The sequence below is a fragment of the Tinamus guttatus genome, unplaced genomic scaffold (genome assembly GCF_059628265.1).
Source record: "Tinamus guttatus ecotype Peru unplaced genomic scaffold, ASM5962826v1 Tinamus_guttatus_pri_ptg000477l, whole genome shotgun sequence".
NCBI lineage: Eukaryota > Metazoa > Chordata > Aves > Tinamiformes > Tinamidae > Tinamus > Tinamus guttatus.
The window spans coordinates 572,533-595,003 of NW_028289011.1; the positions used below are offsets into that span (position 1 = coordinate 572,533).

General features: G+C 52.1%; 1 protein-coding gene across 1 annotated transcript in view; it reads left to right on the forward strand.

Annotated features, from left to right (window-relative positions):
* Nucleotides 1-22,182, forward strand: part of LOC148592929 (endogenous retrovirus group PABLB member 1 Env polyprotein-like) — a 51,431-nt gene extending 29,249 nt beyond the window's left edge. The window contains exons 3-5 of the mRNA XM_088533052.1: nucleotides 21,292-21,372; nucleotides 21,524-21,598; nucleotides 22,120-22,182. Coding sequence (XP_088389178.1) covers nucleotides 21,292-21,372; nucleotides 21,524-21,598; nucleotides 22,120-22,182 — 219 coding nt within the window. The remainder of the gene's footprint in view (nucleotides 1-21,291; nucleotides 21,373-21,523; nucleotides 21,599-22,119) is intronic.
* Nucleotides 22,183-22,471: the final 289 nt, after the last annotated feature.

Below are 22,471 nucleotides of genomic sequence, written 5' to 3' on the forward strand. Positions count from 1 at the left end.
TTGGGGTCAGAAGACTGCTCCAGGAACCTCAGTAGCATTGCCCTGCAGCCAGAGACTCACCATGTCAAGGGAGTGATGATTTCTCTGCCAGTTCTCCTCTGTCCTCCCGCTCCACACTGCCGTTCCCCTCTCGCTGCCTTCTCTCCTCTGCTGTCCGCAGCAGCAGGCAGTGCCCGCAGCCCTGCTGCTCTTGGCACAGGAGCTGCTCCTGCACTCGGCTGTCTCCGGGCAGTGCTGCCAGGCTGCCACGAGCTGCATCCGTCCCAGGAGCCTGGCCCCGCTCAGGAGCAGAGGAACAGCTGAACTCACCAATTTCTCTGTCCCTTGTGCTCCCTCCTCCAGGGAAAAGTGCACTTCAATAAACTAAAATAATCATCTGTTGTCCTTTGCTAACAAGTGGAGAGAGAGAGATTCTAATATTGCAATTTATTTCATCAGAGAGTGAAGATCTATCAAAATTGGAAACCTCTCACTCTGGAAGGCTCATTTCACATCCCTTAACTAGACAGGAGACCGAGGAGTGAACAAGTGGGGAGTTCATTGACACGGGGTTCAGGTGCTGATTCAGAAATATCACTCTGGGCTGTACCTGCTTAGATCTGAGTCTGAAGTCGTATTCAGATCCTTCCTGTAAACTCCACAAAAACACAAGTGGTGGGATTCCCCTTGCCAAAACTGAAGTGAGCAGAGCACAGAGATCTGCCCACGAGCTCCTTGTCAAAGCTCTGCTATAATCACTGGAGATGCAGGGTGAGAGTCAGTAGCTCCCACAGAAACATCTGGTGACAGTGGAAGAGACTGAGGAGGTCCAAGGCATGTGCCAGTGTCTGCTTGCTCCAATGGAGCTACTGGGAGACCTGCATCATCCTAGAGCATGAGTGGGGGTCCAGGTGGGGAATTGCCTTGCTCATCTGAAATGACCCCAGATGACAACTACGACAACAGCCACCCTGCCTATGAAGTTGAGGTATGGGAAGATTCGAGGATTAACCAGCAGCTCTTGTAATTCAATGCAGAGCCTTGATTTGATGTCACAGAAAAGTGCTGGCAGGGCCTTGTCAGATGCCAGGGGTGTCCAGCACAACCGCATGTGTCTAGCAGATAAAGCCAGGGACCTACAGGAAAACCACGTCCCCTTGGAGTGATTGCTGGATAAGTGCCCCAGGACATCCTGCGTTTCCATCCTGTACCCAAACAAAGACATTCCAGCACTGGCTGTAGGGAAAGCCCATCCCGTCTACATCCAGGGTGCTGCATAAATGGGAGGCACCCTGGCCCTGCCATGTCTCTGCTCCAGGCCCTGCACCCTCAAACCCTTCTAGCTCTCCTCCCCTGAGCTCCTCTTCATCCCCCCACATGACATGAACAGGTAATGGGCTAATGAGGACCTCTGGGTGGCTGCATCAAAGGCTGTCAAGGCCCATGGACATCTTCAGTGGCACCTTGTTCTTCCCGAATCAGCATCAGGCACAGGAGAGAGTGCCCGTTGGTCTGCTTTGTGTGAGAGGAAATGCCCATGGCCAGGAATACATGTCCCCTCGCTGGAGAAGCTCCAGCCTGGCTATCTTGGCCCAGGTCTCCTTCCCCACCATCCCTGTGCCCTCCCGGCAGGTCCCATCCCTGCCGCCCACCTCTCCCTCCAGCCCCACGGCTCACCTCCCTTGTGCGCTCCTGCACTCCAGGGATCCCGTCCATGGATGAGGAACAGCCGTTCACCTGCTGCTCCTTCTCCATCTCCAGGACTCGCTCTGGGGACAGCTCTGCACGGCCAGCTCGTTTCCAGCCTGTCCTCTACACAGACAGACACGTCCTCACAGTCCATGTCACAGCCCTGTCCTCTGATCAGCTGCTCACACTGAGGGGACCTCACAGGCCCTTGGCTGGGGCTGGTTCTGCTGCTGGCCAATCCCGCACGGGGCAGCAGTGACCTCACAATGTGCCCTGGAACCTTCAACTGGCTCTGACCTATCAGCAGCAGGAACAGAGGTGACGTCACAAGAAACCTCAGCAACCCAGAGCCTCCTGATGGCATCAAGTCTACAGAGAAGGATGTGACCTCACAGTCACCCTCAGAGCCATATCCCTGCTTTTGGGCTGTCAAGGACTGGCCCAGCAGTGACCTCACTACCACTATCCAGGCCATATCCCTGCTTCTGGCCTAACAGGAACAGGCACAGCAGTGACCTCACTAACAAACATCCAGGCCATTGACCTGCTGCTGGTCTATCAGGTCCTGAAGCAGAAAGGCCAACACAACCAACATCCAAACCATGGGCCTTTTCTGGCTTGTCACCACCGGACACTGAAGTGTTGCAGATAGTTAGGGTCCGGCGGCCGGAAGATATCGTGCTGTACGGAAAGATAGCCAATAGCGTTTAGTTTATGATGTAAGCAGACGGATGTGACGTTGTAAACCTTAGCTATATAACACCTTGTTACCCATCAATAAACACCATTTGCTGTCCACCACATTGGTGTTAGCGAGCTGATGGTCCGAGCGGCCTGGGGGTGGTCGCCGTGCCGTTCCTGAACCAGGTCGCCACGCCGCTTGAATGGCAACAAGTGGTGCCGAAACCCGGGATCATCGCCTGGACGGGTGAACGGCGGCCGGAGCGGCTGGAGCAGCCTGGCGGAGAGGACGCTACCAGAGCAACAAGGAGGATGGAAGCCCTTGTGAAGGTCGTATCGCAATTACATAAATATTGGGGGATTGATTGTAAGCCAAAAGATTTTACTCTCGCTGTTGCGAGGCTTTTAAAAATTAAGGTTATAGACCAGCCGGTGGATATTCTGAAGTCCCTGAAGTGTGTCCCTAAAGTGTGGGACAAATGTACCAAGGCGTTAGCTGAGGAGACGATGTCTTCGGGTTGTGGGAAAAACCTTAAGGCTTGGGGAAAGTTGTACAGGCGTTGCAGAAGGCTATAAAGGAGCAGGAGACCTGGGTGGCGGTAAGGGAATGTTTGTTGGCCACCCCGAAAATGGGAGTCGGGGCAACCGCACAGACTTTGCACCCCCCAGATGATGGCGATTCTGCTGAGCCTAAAGATCTGCAAGAGGGCGACACGTCCCCTCCATCCCCGAACCCCGTCCCGCTTACAGAGGAGCAAAAACAGCCGAAATCTGTTTGGGGCGAGCTAGCTGAGGAAGCTAGGAACATTGAAAAGAAGTCAGAGCTTGGGGACGTCTGGGCCAGGCCACTACCCTATGCCCCCCAAAATGGCGCTGAGCCACAAGGGGAAGGTCGGGGCGAGGATGCCCCCGGCAGGAACAGACGGGAACCGTTAGATAAACAAGAGGGGGAGGACAACAAGGAGGAGAAAGGTGGTTCGGGTGACCGGCCAGGTGAGGGAGGCCCGAGTGAGGCGCTGAGAACCGATCAGAGCGGCCATTTCACAAAACGCCTCTGTGAGTAGGAGGCGGGGCGAGCCAAGGAGGGGGGAACAGCCCGCCCGCAACGGAAGTAGGCGGGACGGAAGTAGGCGGGGCCGGAGCCCAACGAGAAAGTACCGGAGCCCGGAAGTGACCAGTCAGTCGAGTTCCGACTCCGGATCAGACACTAGTGAGGACGAGTGGGTCACAACTGATTCAAACTTAAGGGAGGAGGAAATGAAGGTAAACAGAGCTAAGAGCCAAAATATTCCCATCCGAATTAAAGAAAAACCGCGAAGGGGAGGAACCCCTCTCACGGACTGGAAGGAAATAAAGATCGCATGTGCCGAGTGGGCCCCATCGGCCGCGCTAGCGTTCCCGGTCCGGGTGACGGAGGGGGGACAGAGGGTCCACTCGCCGATAAAATCTAAGGACGTACAAGCGATTGTTAAAGCAATTGTAGATAAAAGGACTAATTCTGCCATGGTCTCGACCCTCATAGATGGTATCTTCGGGGGGGACGATCTGCTCCCGTTTGATATAAAACAAACTTGTAGGCTGATCTTTGATGCAGCAGGGATGATCGTTTTCAGACAAGAATGGGAAGACAACTGTACAAAGTGTTTAGCCCAAGTAACTGGGGCAGATCATCCATTACACGGCTCCAGCCTGCAGCGGTTAATGGGTGCAGATCCAACAATGATCACCCCCCAGGCGCAGGCCCATGGCCTGCGGGCCCATGAAGTTATGACAACTACTCGTGCGGCCAGAGAAGCCATTCGCACAGCCTGTAGAGTTGTTGCCAGACCATCACCATGGTCCTCAATAAAGCAAAGTGAAAGTGAGAGCTTTACACGATTTGTAGATCGTCTCCAAGCAGCGGTCGACTCTTCGTCCCTGCCCACGGAGGCAAAAGGCCCGGTCGTAGCGGAATGTTTACACCAACAATGCAATTCGGCAACCAAAGAAATCCTGCGATCATTGCCGGCGGGGTCAAGTATCGCAGACATGATTAAGCTTGTTGCAAAGGAAGAGCATCTGACCCCAATTCAGGTGTCTGTTCACACCGCAATAGCCAACGTAATGGCAGGTTCTAAATGTGGCCAGGCCGGCCACGTTGCAGTAAACTGCCCTTGGCTGGGGACTCGCTGGCAGCGCTCCCCCCATGCCAAGATCGACCCAAAGGTCACTGTCAGGAAAGATGGCAGAGTCAAGTGGTGCCCACTTAAGTCTATTAAACCAGACCTTCAAAATAAAACTAATGAAAATTGTGAGCTTCTGTTCACAGGACCGGATCATCGGACGCCCCGGTGAAAGGCGTCCCGCCCGAGCCTGTGAGTTCCACGCCGACCGAATCCAGAAAACAACAAAACAGCCTCCGCAAGAGGGGGCCGCGATGCCTTTGCGTTATCTTAATTTTGCAGCTTGTCACTATAGGACAAGTAGAGTCACATCAGCCCTTTAAATGGGTACTTGAACAATCTCGAGTAATTAGTACAAAAATAACTATAGGGCCACCAAGTTTCAGTGCCACGCCTTGCCAACCAGCACCCATTGAACCCTGTTCCAAACGCAGCTGGTACGAAAATTTGTTCACCGGTTCGCCGTGGTTAACCACCCTGATATCCACCTTGATAGGACCGATCACAATGATCATGATGACACTGATCTTTGGACCCTGTATATTGAATAAGCTCATGCCGTTTGTCAAGAGTCGGCTAGAAAAGATTAATATCATGTTAGCAGAACACCGACAACTGCTTTAAGAATATGTCCACTCAGTATTATCCCCAAGTTATCCCAAGGTACACCCTATTCCTACACCCCGGTATTACCTGTCATCCCCTACCTTCTACGTGCCTTCTTCTTTGTGCCTTATGCTTTTATGTCAAGTTTATGATATATAATTTTAAGATTGTTATAAACTATAAGAATAGAATAAGATAGTAATAAGAATAAGATAATAATAAGAATAAGTAATTAGAATAAGATAAGAATAAGTAAGAATAAGATAGTTGTATTTTAACTAGTTTTGTTATGCATAGGGAGGGGGGAAATGTTGCAGATAGTTAGGGTCCGGCGGCCGGAAGATATCGCGCTGTGCAGAAAGATAGGGCCCCTAATAGCCAATAGTGTTAGTTTATGATGTAAGCAGATGGATGTGACGTTGTAAACCTTAGCTATATAACACCTTGTTACCCATCAATAAACCCCATTGCCATCCACCACATTGGTGTTAGCGAGCTGATGGCCCGAGCGGCCTGGGGGTGGTCGCCGTGCCGTTCCTGAACCAGGTTGCCACGCCGCTTGAACGGCAACAGCACAGGTCCTCGCTGGTTACCAGCAAAAACTGTAAAGCCTTACTTGACGACAGAGGAGTCACAGCCACAGGAGAATTGCAGCCAAGCACAGGAGTCGAAAACCAATGAGCCATTGGAGTGAATCATGAATCATTTTTCAACATTTGGTGCAGTAGGGAATAGATGTGGTGATGTTTGCAATTTTATTCTGCTATGTACATTGATCTTAACCTATATAATTAATAGTTTATGCTTTTCTGTGCATTGATCTCAACCTATATAATTAGTAGTATATGCTTTTAACCTATATGATTAATATGGATATCCAATATAGAATATTATGGATGTTTTTATGTGTGATGAGTGAATCCTATGAGATGAGATAGTGAATACCTATAACCTTCACACAAATTTACTGCATTCATAATGGGATCCATCCCCTCTAATTGACAATAATGGCATACGGATTTTTTTTTTTTAAAAGAAACCTTTCTCAATTATTGACTAATAGCAACCATTCTGAGGCTAATTAGACCATTCTTCACAGTCAGAAGCTTATGGTATGCATTTCACATCCATGTGTGTTTTTATTAGTATCTAATCTGAGTATCACAAAGTGTAATGCTTTGTTTTAACAAGCACTAGTCATAAAAAAGGGGAAGAATTTATATATGAATAAATAATAAATATTATTATTAATACGAAGCATGTATATTATGAATATATATGTTTTATATATATTGACAAATATAATAATTACTGTAAAAAATATATACTATGAACATATATAGTTCATGAATATGAATATATATAAATAAATACAAGCATAGAAGCATACATACATATAATATATATATTTGGGTATGTATATGGATATATGAAAAAATATAATTCATATATGAAAATATATATATGAGAAAATGTATATGAAAGTATATGAAATATATATATATATTCATATATGAAAAAATTATTCATGTATGAATAGATATGATTATGTATGTGAATATATATGAATAAATATAATTACTCATATACATGAAATATGCAGGCCTAGATGAGAAGAGCGAAAAAGCCTGAAGCCCAAATCAGGGCAGCTCCTTTTGTCAGCGGCCTGGCTAAACAAAACAGGGGGAGCCGTGGCAGACGGTGCAGCTTGAGATGGAACAGCGCTCTCCCATGACCTTGAAGGACCAGTGAATACTGGACCTCCCTTCGCTCTTCCCATGCAAAACTTACTGCAGGGAGTAATTGGAGATGGCACGGAGCCAGCTGATTACTGGCATCTGCAAGGCCACAAATGCATAGCTGATGGGATAACCTTGCGCGTAATCAGTTAGACTGTTGACTTATTTAGCAACCATCTTCACATGCTTTGTGCAAATAAGGAATTATATCAGGGGCAGTACGGTATATAAATTGTATTTGATGCTCGAGAGAAGGTCCTTGGTACGTTACACTGGAGTCCGTGTGCATCATATGCTGCAATCTGCCAACATCCTCCTTCTCTTCCTCCTTACATGTCTGGTTTTCCCAGACACCGCACTCTCATTCCCAACGCCGTTAAGGGATCATGAAACTCCACTGCCTGTCACTGGAATGGATACACATTTCTACAAAAGAAACATTGTTCCTTTCTGGGTGTGACTTCAGAGGTTCCCTTCGTGTCCAGAGGGTGATGGAACAAATGAAAGGAAGGAATGGAAGGAAGAGTAATGGAAGTAATGGAAAAAAGGGAAGAAAAAAAGAAAAACAATAAAAAAGGATATGAATAAAAAAAGAGAAAAGAATAGGAAAAAGAGAAAAGAATAGGATAAAGAGAAAGAGAAAGAAAAAGAGAAAGGACAAGGAAAAGGAAAAGGAAAAGGAAAAGGAAAAGGAAAAGGAAAAGGAAAAGGAAAAGAAGAAAAAGTAAAAGAGAAAGGAAAAGGAAAAGAAAAAGGAAAAGGAATAGAGAAAAAGAATGAGCAACCATAGTTCAGTATGAAGGTTTTTATAATAATCTATGACTGAATATGTCATGCCGTGCATGTGTGATGCCATGCATCAATTTCCTCCTGGCATCCAGACTGAGGAGTGAACAGCAGCAGATGGCCACAGTGACCCAGACTCTTGTGTCCACTCAGCTGGTCAACATCGGAAGGGCCCCAAGGGCCTGGGAGGCCGTTTCACCTCTCCCGGGCTCTCCAGAGCCAGGAGCCCAGAGCCGACCAGTTCCACACGGAAGGTGACCGTGTGATTAAGGGCCTCGAAAATCTCTCTTATGAGGAAAGACTAAGCAAGAAGATTGAGAGGGGATCTTCTCCACATGTACAACTGGCTGAGGGGAGAATGTAAAGAGGATGGAGCCAACGTGTTCTCTGTGGTGCTGAGGGAAGGACACCTTCCCCCTGCATGTGGACACCTGGGCGGCTGCTGCACGCAGGGCCCAGCTGCACCCTGGGGACAAAGGTGCCTCTGGAAGCTGGTGCAGGGCAGAGAGCAGCTGTGGGAGACGCTCTGCCCTCGTGCGGCCCTGCAGCGCGGGGCCCTGCTCTTGGCAGCTCCTGCCTTCTCTGCGTGGCAGGGAGCTTGCAGCTTGCTTTGCTGCGCTCTGAGCCCTGCGCACAGGGAGGGCCCCTTGGCAAGGGCAGCGCCTCTGGCCCAGCGCTCACATGCAGTGCTCAGCACGGGCCTTCCTGGAGCTCTTTGTGCTGGAAATGGCAGGTAGCTCAGGCCACGGAAAGGCTGGGAAGGGCTGTAGGCAGGACATGAGTGTCCCACAGTATGAGCAGAGCAAATGGGCCCTTCACAGAGCCACCGTGGAGCTGCAGGACCTTCCTTGATGACCTGATCCCTGTTCCTGGGGCTGGCAAGGGACAGAGCAGCCTCCATCGTGGTCCCCAGCAAGGGGCCCTTCCTGGCAGCAGCCCATTTCTGCACCAGCTGCCTCCGGGGACACTGCCCGATATGACACAGTCCCTGAGCGTGTCCCAGCCCTGCAGGGCCCTGTGTCCCCCAGAGACTCGGGGAGCTCGGCCCTGCATCTCCATGCCCCGTGTCCCTGGGGCGCGACAGCTTCCCTTTGGCTGTGGCTTGGGCCCTGCGGGGACACGTTGTGTGCGGCACCCGGAGAGTGGAGAGCAGCCCCGGGGTGGGGCTGGGGCTTCTTCCCCTTTGGACATCCCCAGGGCCACGTGTGAAGGGAAGTCCCAGAGGGACCTTTTTAATGTTGCCCCCTGCTCCTGGTGCCTGAAATCCTGGGGCTCCACAGACACACCTGCAGTGGGGATACTTTTTGCACCTGTGCTCGATTGGAAAAAACACGCAACATATGAACAATGATACAGGAATATATATTTAAAGAAGAACAAAAAAGAATAAAAATAACAGCAATAATATTAATAACAGTAACAACAACAATATCAATAACAATATAAAAATATCAAAAACAATCAAAACTACTGTGAAACTACATACATAAAAATCCACAAAATATTCTAGGGCCGGAGTCCTCATGCCCAGCGCTTCCTGACAGCAGCCTGCATGAAGGGGAGCTGGGTCTGCAAGGGAAAAGGAGGCATCAGGAGGGCCGAGGAGCGGCTCGGGGGCTCCCGTGGAGCAGAGGCTCTTTGGCGGCTGCGCGGGCTCTTTGGCAGCAGCGCTGCCGTCATTGGTGCCCTGGCAGAGGCTTGGCGTGGCCAGCGCAGCCCAGAGGCCGGCAGAGGGGCTGAGGCAGCAGGTGCCCAGGCCTTGGGCGCTCCTGCGCCCTGTGCAGCTCTGCCCCGGCGCCGCGGCCCGCCAGAGCGCCCGCACACCTGGGCCAGGCTCCCGCGCGGCTGCTCCCCAAAGGCAGCGCGGAGCAGCGCCAAGGGGCCGGGCACAGCCCCAGCTCTGCCCGTGCAGCCGGCAGCAGGGACCATACCTGGGGGCTGCAGCCGGAGCTCTCCCAATCCATGGGCTCCTCCATGCTGCAGCCGACCAGGCCACTGCTCCCCATCATCTGGAAGAGAGCAAGAGACCTTGGTGGGGACGGTGCGTGGAGAAGAGGAAGGAAAAGTGCATCCAGGGACTGGAGGGTCTGTACCTGGCTGCTGCCATAGCTCAGCCATTCCATTGGCTCAGGAGTGCTGAGGGTTTGTGCCCCATGTGTATTTGGAGTCTGCAAGAGAGAAGGAGGGGTTTGCAGGGCGGGTCAAAGAGCTGGAAGGATCTAACCCAAGGACCGCTCTTCCTCCAGCGGGAAGCAGGAAAGCAGGAAGGGGCCAGCCACAGCCCCAGCTATCCCGTGCAACTGGCAGCAGGGGCAATACCTGCAGGCCACAAAAGGAGCTCTCCCACTCCATTGGCTCCTCCATGTTAGTATGACTGATCAAGGTGTGGGTGCTGGGACTCTGGAAGAGAGCAGGAGAGCTTGTGGGGACGGTCATGGTGACAGATCTGGCTCTGTGCGTAAGGACTCGTGTCCCCTGCGTGTGCGGGGCAGGCGGTGCACAGAGCCAGGGCGCCAGGCTCAGGCAGCAGCCCCCGAGGCCTTGGCCGCTCCTGGCCCTGGTGCAGCTCTGCCCCAGCACCCAGGCCTGCCAGAGCTCCCTGCCAGCTCTGCCACCAGCCCTGCGGCTGCTCTCGCAGAGCCAAGCGCCAGCCGTCCTCGTGCAGCCTCTGCCTGCGCGCACGGTACCTGCACAGAGCTCTCCCAATCCATCTCTTCCACTTCATCTTTTTCCATTTTTTTTTCACTCTACTGACTCTGCAATGGAATGGAAATGTTTACTTTTGCAGCCATGAGCACCAAGTGTCACGTGGTGGCTTTGGGGCCTCCCCTGGGAGGCATCGCGCAGGCTGCCCTGCAGCCCCGCAGCTCCCCTGCATCTTGTGGACACCACGGGTGGCCCCTGGTGCTGCGCGGCCCTGCTGCTCACCTGGCCTTGCTGCTGCGTGGCCAGCACTGGGGCCACTGTGATGCGCAGCCCTGGGAAGCTTCCGTGTTCCCGTGGCGATAACTGCCCCTCTGGGATGTTCCAGTGCTCCGTGGGGGGAGGAGGACAGCGGAAGGGGCCAGGGGGGCCGCTGTGAGGAAGGGTCTGCGTGTGCTGGACTCCCCCTGGCACTGCTAAGCCTGGCGGCAGGAGGACGTGAGGAATGAATGGTGAACAAACTGGAGAGAGGAGATGGAGGAGGTGAAGTGATTGGAGCCACCCATTAGCCCTGCTCTTGGCTGCCTTGCGTGTTGTCTGCTCTGCTTCCATGACACTTCTGCCTGTTATGGTGGACTTGTTGGCCCCTTCTCCATTCCTGAATGTGCAGAAAGCTCAGTTTGCAACTAGAAACAAAAAGATCCTGTTCCAAGAGCTCCCTGCATTGTCATGCTTTCGAGAGGCCACTGTCCAGGATGGAGATGGGGTAGACCAGGAGAGAAGGGCTTCCCTCAGAACTCCCAGAGGGTGCTTGGGGATGACTATCCCCCCATTCCCAAATTCTGCACCCTGCATCAGCTCAACACAGACCCACACACTCGTTTCTAGACCACAAGGGCTGTCCCACCAGCGCAGCCTTTCCCGCTCCTGCAGCTCCTGCCTTGCTGGGAGAAAACAAGGGAAGCTCCAGCCCTCTGCAGTGCCAAGCGTCCCTGTGAACCCTGAGCTTTAGCTCCTTGTTGTGGCCCACGTGTCTTGTCGCGCTCTCTCCTGAGCACGGCCAGGTGCTGCCTGTGCTGGCTGCAGTGGCGCAGGTTGCAGACGCCCCATGGCGAGATGAGGGCAGCAAGGAGGCGGCGCTCGTGGCGCTCCCGCGCAGGCTGCCTTGCCAGGAGGAGCGCTGGCCCCGCGGGAGCTGCTCCCCTGCGCGCGCGGCCCTGCCCAGCGCCGGGGGCCTTGGCTCCCAGCAGCCAGCGCGGAGCCGTGCTCCTCGCTGCGCCGCCTGGCCACGCACCCGCTGCTGCGGCAGCGCCGCACAGCCTCGCAAGAGCAGCTCGCAATGCCCGCAGCGAGCGCTGGGCTCCTCCTGCCCCTGCAGGGACAGCAGCACAGCAGCCCTGCGCCCTGCACGCATAAGGGGCGGCTGCAGACAGCGCTCTCCCGACCTCCCCTTCCCAGGGAAACTCCTAACCATTTGAAAGAAAATCATTTAGAATTAGAAATGTGTGCTAAAACTCATGTCCATAATGTTCCTGAAATTCTGAAGAAGCAGCAGCATAAGGTAGACAAAGAAATACATCCCAAGGAGGGTTCCAAAGAAAGCCCCATGGAGTGAGTGAGTGGAGTCAGCAGCAGATCAGTGCAGTCAACCTCTGCTTTAGGATTCTGCTGCTTTAGGATTAAACTGTGGGAGCAGGTTGCAAAATGACACAGCCCAAAAGATAAGGATTAGAGCTATCTGGGACATGGCTTTCAAAGGCAAGATGGAAAGAAAATTCCTGCTAACAAATGAGAGAAAAGTCCCCAAAAAGCAATGCTGTAACAACTCAGGCTTCCTAAAATGCTCATTCTTTCACAAGCCCCATTTGAAGAGGAACTGTTGAATCATCTCTTCCTGTCTGTCCTCCTAGCCTCTGAGCATGATGCTCAGAGCACACTGGAAGGCATTCAGAAGTCACCACGCTATCCTTCAACACACACACCAAGACTTTATTCTCCAGTGTTGGAAAAGCAACCTAAACTGAGGCCAGGGAGCAATGCAAAACACCTGCCCATCCATTGACCATCAGTTTTCCAGACTCATTACTCCACCAAAGCCCCCTTCCCCAAGAGGAGCCCAGTGGAGACACAGGCGTGTAACACTCATGCTGGATGAGCTGGCACTGCGGAAGCCAGGAGAGATGGTGTTGGCTGGGCGGCTGCTGGAGGGTGTCCTGAGGAGGTGTGTGGCTCCAGGGCCAGCTCTGCTTCTGATGCTAGTGCTGAGAACTAACAGGCAGCAAGAAAACTATGGGAAAAGGTTGCCCCACAGAGAATGAGTTTATTTCCAAGTGCTGCTTTTATGTCCTAGTGTACTTTTGTTGTTCTTGTGATACAGAGTTCATCACACCAGGCAGCAGCAACTGCTGCAGTCGTTAACAGAATCACAGAACGATTGAGGTTGGAAGGGATCTCTAGAGATCATCCAGTGCAACTCTCTCTGCACAAGCAAGGATATCTACAGCATGTGGCATAGCATCACTTCCAGGTGACTTCTTAATATCTCCAAAGAAGGAGACTCAACAACCTCTCTGTGCTGCATGTTCCAGTGTTCCCTTACCCCATTGGCAACACACCTCCGAATGCAGGAAAGGATCTCATTGGGATCTTGACCATGAGGGCACATTAAGCTGCCTCATGCTTACATTATTTTCCACAGAGCTGCTTTCTATCATGTTAATCCTTAATCTGTACTAGTGCCTGTGCTTATTCCTCCCCAGGTGCAGGACCCTTGCCCTTGTTGAACCTCATAAGGTTCCTCTTTGCCCAAATCCCCAGAGTCTCCAGGTCCCTCTCAATGGCAGCACATGCTCTGGTATGTTGAACACTCCATGCAGTTTTGTACCATCCACAAACTTGCTGAGGGGACATTCTGTCCCCTCATCCAAGTCACTGCAGAATAAGAATAAGGCCTCCAACTCAACTTGGCATCATTTATCAAAACCTTCTAGACTCTTCCATCCAGACAGTTCTTCATGTATCCACTATCCACTCATCTAACCCATACTTCCTGAGCTTCTCTATGAGGATGTAAAGGGAGACGGTGTCAAAAGCCTTGCTGAAGTCAAGGGAGACAGCATCCACTGCTCTCCCCTCATCCAGCCAGCCAGACGTCCCATCGTAGAAGCCTAGCAGGTGGCTTAAAAATGACTTACCCTTGGTGAATCTGTGCTGACTACTCCTCATCACCTTCTTTTCCTTGACGTGATTAGAGATGGCCTCCAGGTGATAGAGCAGCTGCTTTCCAGGGATGGAGGTGGGGCTGTCTGGCCTGTAGTTTCCTGGGTCCTTCTGCTTGCCCTTTTTGAAGACTGGAGTGACTGGAGTGACTCTCTCCCTTCTTCCATGTTACGTAGGCTTTGTTCTTCTGTTGAAGCTTTCTCAAGAGCTCCTTACCCATCCATGCATGTCTCCTGCCCCCTTTGCTTGACTGTTCCTTGTAAGAATGCACTGATTCTGAACTTGGAGAAAGTGGTGCTTGAATATTAGCTAACTCTCCTGGAAACCTTTTCCTTCTAGGGCTCTTGCCCTGGGGAATCCTCCAAGTAGATCCTGAAGAGGTCAAAGTTAGCTCTCTTGAAAGCCAGGGTTGCAATCCTACTTCTTGACCAGCTTCCTCCTCGCAGTATTGTGAATTCTAACATCTTGTGATAACTGCACACTGCCCTCAACCCTCACATTTCCAAACAGATCATCTCTGTGTAGCAGCGCCCCCCTCCTCCTCGGCTCATCCACCACCTCCATCAAAAAGTCATCTGCAATGTTCTGCAGGAACCCTCTGGACTCTTTGATCCTAGCTCTGTTGTCTTCCTAGCAGACAGCAGGGCAGTTGAAGTCTCGTGTAAGGACCAAGGCCTATGATCGTGAGGCTATTTGCAGCTGCCTGTAGAAGGCCTCATCCACTTCCTCTCCCTAATCAACTGGCCTATAGGAAAGACCCACCACTGTGTAGCCCCTGTTGGCTGCCCTTTAATCCTCCCACACAGACCCTCAACTTGCGCTTTGTCCTCCCCTAGGCAAGTTCCCTACATTCCAGTTGGTCTCCAACACAAAGAGCAACTCCATCACGTCGCCTTCCTGGCCAGCCCCTCCTGAAAAGCAGAAAGCCATCCATGGCCACATTGCAGTCATGAGAACTGTCCCACCATGTCTCAGTAACTGCAATGAGATAACAGCCCTACAACCACACACACATCACTAATTCCCCTTCTTTATTCCCTATGCTGTGTGTGTGTGCGTAGAGGCATTGGAGTTGGGCTCCCAATGTGCCTTTCTTTCAAGCAGGGGTGGCTTTAACTGACCTGTGTGGGCCTGGCGCAGCTCTCTGTTAAGCTGTGTTCCCTCTCCTGGCTCCAGGCATCCTTTGCTGTGGCTGATGGTAATTTGGCTTGAGGAAGATGTCATATCATCCCATGTCAGCATCCCTGATGATATCTCCCTCTCCTGTGGAATCTGGTTTAAAGCCCCATCAATGAGCCCCACTAGCTCATGACCAAGGACCCTCTTCCTGCTTTGGGAAAGATGAATCCCACCCAATGCCAACGTGCCTGGTCCCATGCAAGGCTTTCTGTTGCCAAAGAAGAGGAAGTTTGGGTGATGCCACTAGCCATGGAGTGATGTCAGCAGTGGGGAGAATGGAGCAGAAGATGATTTGCCTACTCGAGTTCCTAAGCATCCATTCCAATCCCTTGAAGTCCCTTTTGATTACTCTCGGGCACTGCATTGCCACTTAGTCTGTTGAGAGATGAAGGGCCAGCAATGCATAGTAGTGTGAGGGTGGAAGCAGGCTGGGAAGTTTCTTGATTACATCCTTAACCCAGACCCCAGAAAGGCATGTGACTTCCCTTAAAGGAGGTTTCCTCCTCCATATCGGACCCTCTGTTTGCCTTGTGGTGGAATGACCCACCCACCAAGACCTTATGCTTAACCAGGAAGGGTGAAGAGCAGGAGTTTCTCTTCAACAGTCCACATGAGGGAAGGCTTGCACAGTGTTTTTCCTTGCATGGCCTGGGAAGTCCTGGGCTCTCAATAAATACTCAAGAGAAGAGGGGATGGCCATCATTTGCCTTCACATCTGCAATAGAGAACTCAGTTCATGCCCTTAGAATGTGCATGGAGGGAAGACTGCTGCACTTTTCCTATTTCTGTGACCATATGTTTGAGTGAAATAAATGCAATGTTCAACAATTTGGTGAGGCTTCTCTTCATGTACATTTTCGTCTGTATCACTGCTTTACTCTTCAGCATAAGATCCAGGCAACCCATGGGCTACAGAGAGACACTAAGATGTCACAGCTGGGGTGCTGTTGGTTCCAGTTTGGAGAAAGTAGTTTCAGTTCTGTGTATCTGAAAGTCAATTCTTTGTATGTAGATCCCCCTTCCTGGAACACGTGTGCAGCATGAATGAAGGGATGTGTGAATGAAGCACGCAGCTTCCTGAATGCATGAATGAAGCATGCACCAGCATGAATGAAGGGCAGGGCTACCATCTCTGTCTGCACTTATGTGAAATCCTGGTTCCAGAAAGGACTTCTCAAGCAAACTCTCTAAAGGAAGTGGGGCTCTGGTCTGTGTGGATGCCCTGTGAAGGCCTAGAGTAGTAAGTGAACACCCTTCCTCGTGGTGAGCTGTAGAGGTCCTCAGATGAGGATAACCAAGCCTACTGTAGGTATCAAATACCAGCCATTTGTTGAACATGAGAAGTCTGTGCCTTGGGCACTGCGGGACATGTTGCCTGCGGCACCCTGAGAGCTTTAGAGCTGCCCCGCAATGGGGCTGGGGCTTCCTCCCCTCCGGGCATCCTCAGGGCCATGTGTGAAGAGAAGCCCTACAGGGGTCTTTTGCCCTCCCTCACCTGCCGTCTGATATCCTGGGCCTCCACATACACACCTGCAGTGGGGATGCTTTTTGTGCCTGAGCTCGCTTGGAAATAACACACAACACTTAAACAATAATACAGGAATATATATTTAAACAACAAGAACAACAATATCATCAACAATAACAAGAATAAAAATAGCAATATTAACAACAACGTATCAACAACAGAATGAACAATATCAACAGCAGCAACTACTAATATAACACTCTATAGAGAGAAATCAACATAACGGGTTATGGAGGGAGTCCTTGGGCCAAGCACTTGAGCCCAAGATCTTGGGCTAAGAGCTGCTGCAGCTCTGCTGAACACTGGGCTACAATGGTCACTTTCTAATGGAGGTGAATTTCCATCCCATTTGGTGGCAACCCCTGTCACCAAACTCTGTGAGCCTGGAGGACCATCTTCGTGCTCGCAAAGCTTGCTTGCTGGCGTGCTGCAGTGCCCCTGCAAGGCAGAGTGGAGCTGCTGGGAAGGGACTGCCCAGCGAGGTGGAGGGAGTTGATAGCACGTCCCCCATGAAAGCACACCCATGGGAATTGCAGCTGAGACTGAAACAGTTCCACAGTGATGATCAATATGATTGCCAGAAGTGTTGCCCAATGTGAAATCTGCACCAAGAATAATCCCAGTATTCAAAAGGAATCCTCCTTCTTAGGAGCTGAAGAGAGATTCTGCATTTGCCTATGTAGGTAACAGAAAGACAAGATTTGCTTAACGCAACTTATGGTGTGCCTGCTAGGAGTAGAGATGCCCCATGCAGTCAGCACTGTGAATAAATGATGCCTTGGTGATATTCTGACAGTGCCAAACAGAGATGAATTAATGAATGAAATCAGAACAGCAGGTCTTCTATGAATGGTAACCCTGTGAATTAAGCTTACATTCTTTATCATTCCCCCCCGCCCCAAGTCCGCAATCTAGAATATAGGAAAAAACTGCATTTACATGGGATAGTATCCAATACACTTTCACTCAACTGCCCCAAGGGGATAAACATTCCTCTAACAATGTCCATAATGATTTAGCAAAGATGTTAGCCCAGCTTGAGATGCCACAGGGAGTAACCAGGTTGCAGCATGACAATGATATGTTGCCAAGACGCCCAAATCAGGAAGGTGTCCAGAAATCTGCTCACAAGTCTGGGAAATATCCCCTAAGGAAGTGTTAATAGTCCCAGAAAGCAAATGTCATGGACTGTGACTTTCTTAAGAGCGAGATGCTTAGCAGGTGCAGAAACCATACGAGCTGAAACACCTGAGAATCTAAACAAGGCTAAAACTCCAACTTCTAAGAAGGAGTTACAACAACTCATGGGTAACTTAGGGAGGGGAGAAAACTAGTTTCTTTCCTAGTTTCTTTAACGTGGACACCCTGAGGGCATCTCATTTGATCTTGGGCTGTCAATCTGCATGAGCTGTGTCTGAGCAGCTTGCTGCTGAGGAGATGGGAGGTCTCTGGGGTTGTTCAGACTGTTGGTGGTTGCAAGGTCACTGTGTGCAGCAGCTGGTCTTGTGCGGAGAGCCCGAGAGCTCCACTTGCTTTGGGGGTGCATGGGTGCAGCTGGCAGTTGCTGCAAAGCCCCCTGTAGAAGGAATGGCCAGAGGAATGGCTCAGCATGGGCTCTTTCCCTTGTGGCAGATGGTGCGAGGAGCCAGGTGCAAATGCTTGCTGAGCAGGAGGTGTGTGAGCACAGAGCTGTGCTCAGCAAGCTGCGCCAAGAGGCCGGCAGGAGCCTGCACGCACTGTGCATCAGGACTGCTTGCTGCCGGGTGCGAGTGCAGTGCCCGTTGTGGTCTGTGCAGAGCTGCAGTGGCCTTGCTTGGGAAGCTGCAGCCCTGCTGGCTTGCTGCGTATGGCAAAGGGGCCAAAGGAGGCCCTTGCTCCTTGCAGCTGTGGAAGATCAGGATATGGATGGGTGCCTTTTCTTGCACTTGGGGTGCCAGAAGAGAGGGTATTTTGTGCCAAAGCTGCTCCCCTCCTTTCCCCTGGCCTTGGTGGTCCTGCAGGGCAGGTGCTGCTGGTGCTTTGGTTCCAAGGCCCAGTGTATCCCTGTGTTCCAGGCTGCTGGAAGGAGTGAACATCATGTCTCCACTCAGGACACTTGTGGTTCCTTCAGGATGTGAGGCTGCCCTCTTGGCCTGTCTCCCAAAGCAAGAGCCATGCAGAGATTTGGAAGAATCAGGGCATCTTCTTTGGGGGAAGCTGAGGAGAGGGCTAAAGCAATGAAGCAGGACTGGGGCGAGCATGTGCGTGAGGGCTGGTCCCTGCAGGTGGTCATTGGCCGCAATGAGCCAGGCCGTTGGGCGCACTCAGCTGCTCTCCGTGTGCTGCGCGACTCCCGCTGGGCCTGGCAGTGCTGCCTTCCAGCTCATCTGCCAACAATCTCCTTGGCTTCTTCCTTACTTGTCCCGTTTTCCCAGGCATCATACACACACTCCCAACTCAGTATCGGAGCAAGAAATTCCATTGCCTGGCATTGGAATGGATACACGTTACTCCCTTCCTTTCCAGAGAGCAATGCCTGCTCGTCGCGGATGAGCTTCTCCTCTCTTGGCACTGCTTGAGTGCAGGCATTTAGAAGGGGAGCGCATGAGTGTTGAGCAGAGCTGAGGTCCCTGCTGCCTGTGGGGAATGTTCTTCAGCCGAACGATGCCCCAAACTGTTTTTTTCTGCCACAATTTGCTTTCATAGAACCAACCTTGGAGGAATAAACAAAAAACACAGAAGGAAAAAAAAACAGAATAAGAATAAATTAAAAAGAAAGAAATGGAAAGAGAAAGAAAAGAACAAACAAAAATGAAAAGAAAGGCAGCAAAAAAAGAAAAGAAAAAAGAAGAAAAAAAGGAAAAGAATAAGAAAAAAAGACAAGGAATGAGAAAGAAAAAAGAAAGAATAAAAAGAAAAATAAGAAAAGGAACATGAGAAAGAAGAAAAACGGAAAAACAAAAGAAAAACGAAAAGGCAAAAAGCAAAAACAAAAAAGACAAAGCAAAAATAACAATAAAGAACAAGAAAGAAAAAAGAAAAGGAAAAGAAAAAAGACAAGGAATATGAAAAAGAAAAAAGAAGGAAAAGGGAATGGGGAATCCCCAGGTTCACGTGTGAAGCAAAGTCCTAGAGAGACCTTTTTGCTGGCCCTCACCTGCCCCTGGTGTCTGGAATCCTGGCCCTCCACACACACACGTGCAATGGGGATGCTTTTTGTGCCTGAGTTCACTGGGAAGGAACACGCAACACAAAAAAATGATACGGGAATATATACTTAAACCACAACAGTAACAGAATAATCAACATTAACAACAATAAAAATAACAATATCATTAAAATAAATGACAAAAATATGAGCAGCAATAGTAACAACAATGTAAACAACAAAAAATACCTTTGTTGGTGATGCCTGGGAGACCCTGAAGAAGGCCTTGGAACAACACTGTCATGCCAAGGCAAGAGCCTTACAAAACAGGTCAGAAGAAAGCACTGCAGAGACGGGACTAGTGCAGCATCCAGGAGAGCAGCCTGACCGGCCTCTGACCGGCCTCCGCTGTGCGAGGGCAACACTCAACAGGACTGCGGAGATCTCCTGCTCCATCTGCCCTTGGCTTTCCTGTCCTTACACAAGGGTTGGGAATTCACCTCCGTTAGCAAGTGAGCATTGTAGCCCAGTGCTGGGCAGAGCTGCAGCAGCTGCAGGTCCCTGCTGCTGCTCAGGGCACATTTGTGGCTGCTCTGCCCTCTGCAGCCCTAGGAAGCCGTGGCAGGGGCAGCAGTGCAGGAGCCGCACCAAGGCTGCTCTCAGCCACAGCACATGGCACCTGCAAGGTGCGCGGCAGGACGAGAGAAGGAGCCCAGCAGCACCAGGGGCTCCCAGGCCACCACCAACTCACAAGGGCTCTGCTGAGGACATGCACACCTGGCCCCGGGGCACAACTGCCCTTCGCACTCATTGCGCCACCGAGGAACACGTCTCCACCATGGAAAACAAAACTTTCTGGAGTCCATGGGGCTGTAAGGGCAGGAGGGGAGCAGGGAGGAAAGATGAAGGCGGTCAAGGCCGCTTGCAGGGGTCGCCGCAGAGCCCCAAGTGCAGCCCGGTCTCTGGGCAGGCAGGCGCCAGCAGCGCCATGGGGCTGCGTGAGGAGCCCTCCTTGGCACCCAGGAAGCCCAAGGCCACGCACTGCTCTCTGCCGCCAGGCTCAGCAGTGCCAGGGGGAGTCCAGCACACGCAGACCCTTCCTCACGGCGGCCCCCCTGGCCCTTGCCGCTGCCCTCCTCCCCCCACGGAGCAGTGGAACATCCCAGAGGGGCAGTTATCGCCACGGGAACACCGATGCTTCCCAGGGCTCCGTGGAGCAGTGGCCCCAGCGCTGGCCACACAGACGCAAGGCCAGGTGAGCAGCAGGGCCGCGCAGCACCGGGGGCCACCCGTGGTGCCCACAAGATGCAGGGGAGCTGCGGGGCTGCAGGGCAGCCTGCGCGATGCCTCCAGGGGAGGCCCCAAAGCCGCCGCGCGCCCCTTGGCGCTCACACCTCTCACATGGCCCTTCTCTCTCCTCCACTTGCCACTGGGCTCCACAACTGCCAAAGGGGCTGCTGGGGGTGAGGAGGCTGCTGCGGGCAGGCCCAGCACTGCCTGCTCCGGGCCCCATCGCTCCCGTGCACGGAGACGCCAAGAGGCTCCAGGGACAGAGACCCCTGCTCTCAGGGATGCAAATGACAACGAGTCCTTTTCTCTTCCAGAACTAAGGGACAAAAAAAATGGCTAAATATCAAGTTGAAGATATGGAGTGGGAGACTTCAGGGTGCAGTGGACAGGTACTGTGCCTGCGCGGGGACGGCTGACGCTTGGCTCTGCGAGAGCAGCCGCAGGGCTGGTGGCAGAGGTGTCAGGGAGCTCTGGCAGGCCTGGGTGCTGGGGCAGAGCTGCGCCAGGGCCAGGAGCGGCCAAGGCCCCGGGGGCTGCTGCCTGAGCCTGGTGCCCTGGCTCTGTGCACTGCTGGCCCCTGCACGCAGGGGACACGACGCACCACGCACAGAGCCAGCACTGACACCATCACCGTCCCCCGCAAAATCTCCTGTTCTCTTCCAGACTCTCGGCACCCAGTTCATGAATGACTGCATCCAAGGTGTAGAACCAATGGATTGGGAAAGCTCGTGCTACAGCCTCCAGGTATTGCCCTGCTGCAGGCACTATGAGGAGAGCTGGGGTTGGGCCCAGTCCCTTCCCACTGTCCCACTTCCCACTGCAGGAAGAGGGGCCCTGGGGCCAGAGCTTCCTGGCTCTGGGACCTGCCCTGCAAACGCCTCCTTCTCTTTTGCAGACTCCCTGCACGGATGGGGGAGCTGCATCCAACACTCCTGAGCCCATGGAATGGCTAAATTATGGCAGCAGTCAGGTATAGAACCGCAACTGCTAGACGTGCTTGTCCTTCCTCTTCCCCGTGCTCGGTTCCCATCAAGGTCTCCTGCTCTTTCAGGGGATGGACACCAATGGCCTGGGTGGCTCCAGCCAAGAAGAGCCCATGGACTGGGAGAGCTCGGGCTGCAGCCCCCAGGTATGGTCCCTGCTGGCGGCTGCACGGGCAGAGCTGGGGCTGTGCCCGGCCCCTTGGCGCTGCTCCGCGCTGCCTTTGGGGAGCAGCCGCGCGGGAGCCTGGCCCAGGTGTGCGGGCGCTCTGGCGGGCCGCGGCGCCGGGGCAGAGCTGCACAGGGCGCAGGAGCGCCCAAGGCCTGGGCACCTGCTGCCTCAGCCCCTCTGCCGGCCTCTGGGCTGCGCTGGCCACGCCAAGCCTCTGCCAGGGCACCAATGACGGCAGCGCTGCTGCCAAAGAGCCCGCGCAGCCGCCAAAGAGCCTCTGCTCCACGGGAGCCCCCGAGCCGCTCCTCGGCCCTGCTGATGCCTCCTTTTCCCTTGCAGACCAAGGTGCCCTTCACTCTGACTGCTGCCAGGAAGCGCCCGGCCCAAGGACTCCGACCTTAGATAGTTGTGTAGATTTTCCTCTGTAGTGTGTTAGAGTAGTATTTTTTTATTATTGATATGGTTTATATTGCTGTTGATATTGTTTGTGTTACTTTTATTGATAGTGTTGTTGTTATTGTTATTCTTTTTATTGTTATTGTTGTTGTTGTTGTTGTTTATATATAAATATATATATTCCTGTATCATTGTTTAAGTGTTGCGTGTTCCTTCCCAGCGAGCTTAGGCACAGAAAGCATCCCCACTGCTGTTGCAGTTCAAATGGCTGCAGCGACCTGGTTCAGGGACGGCA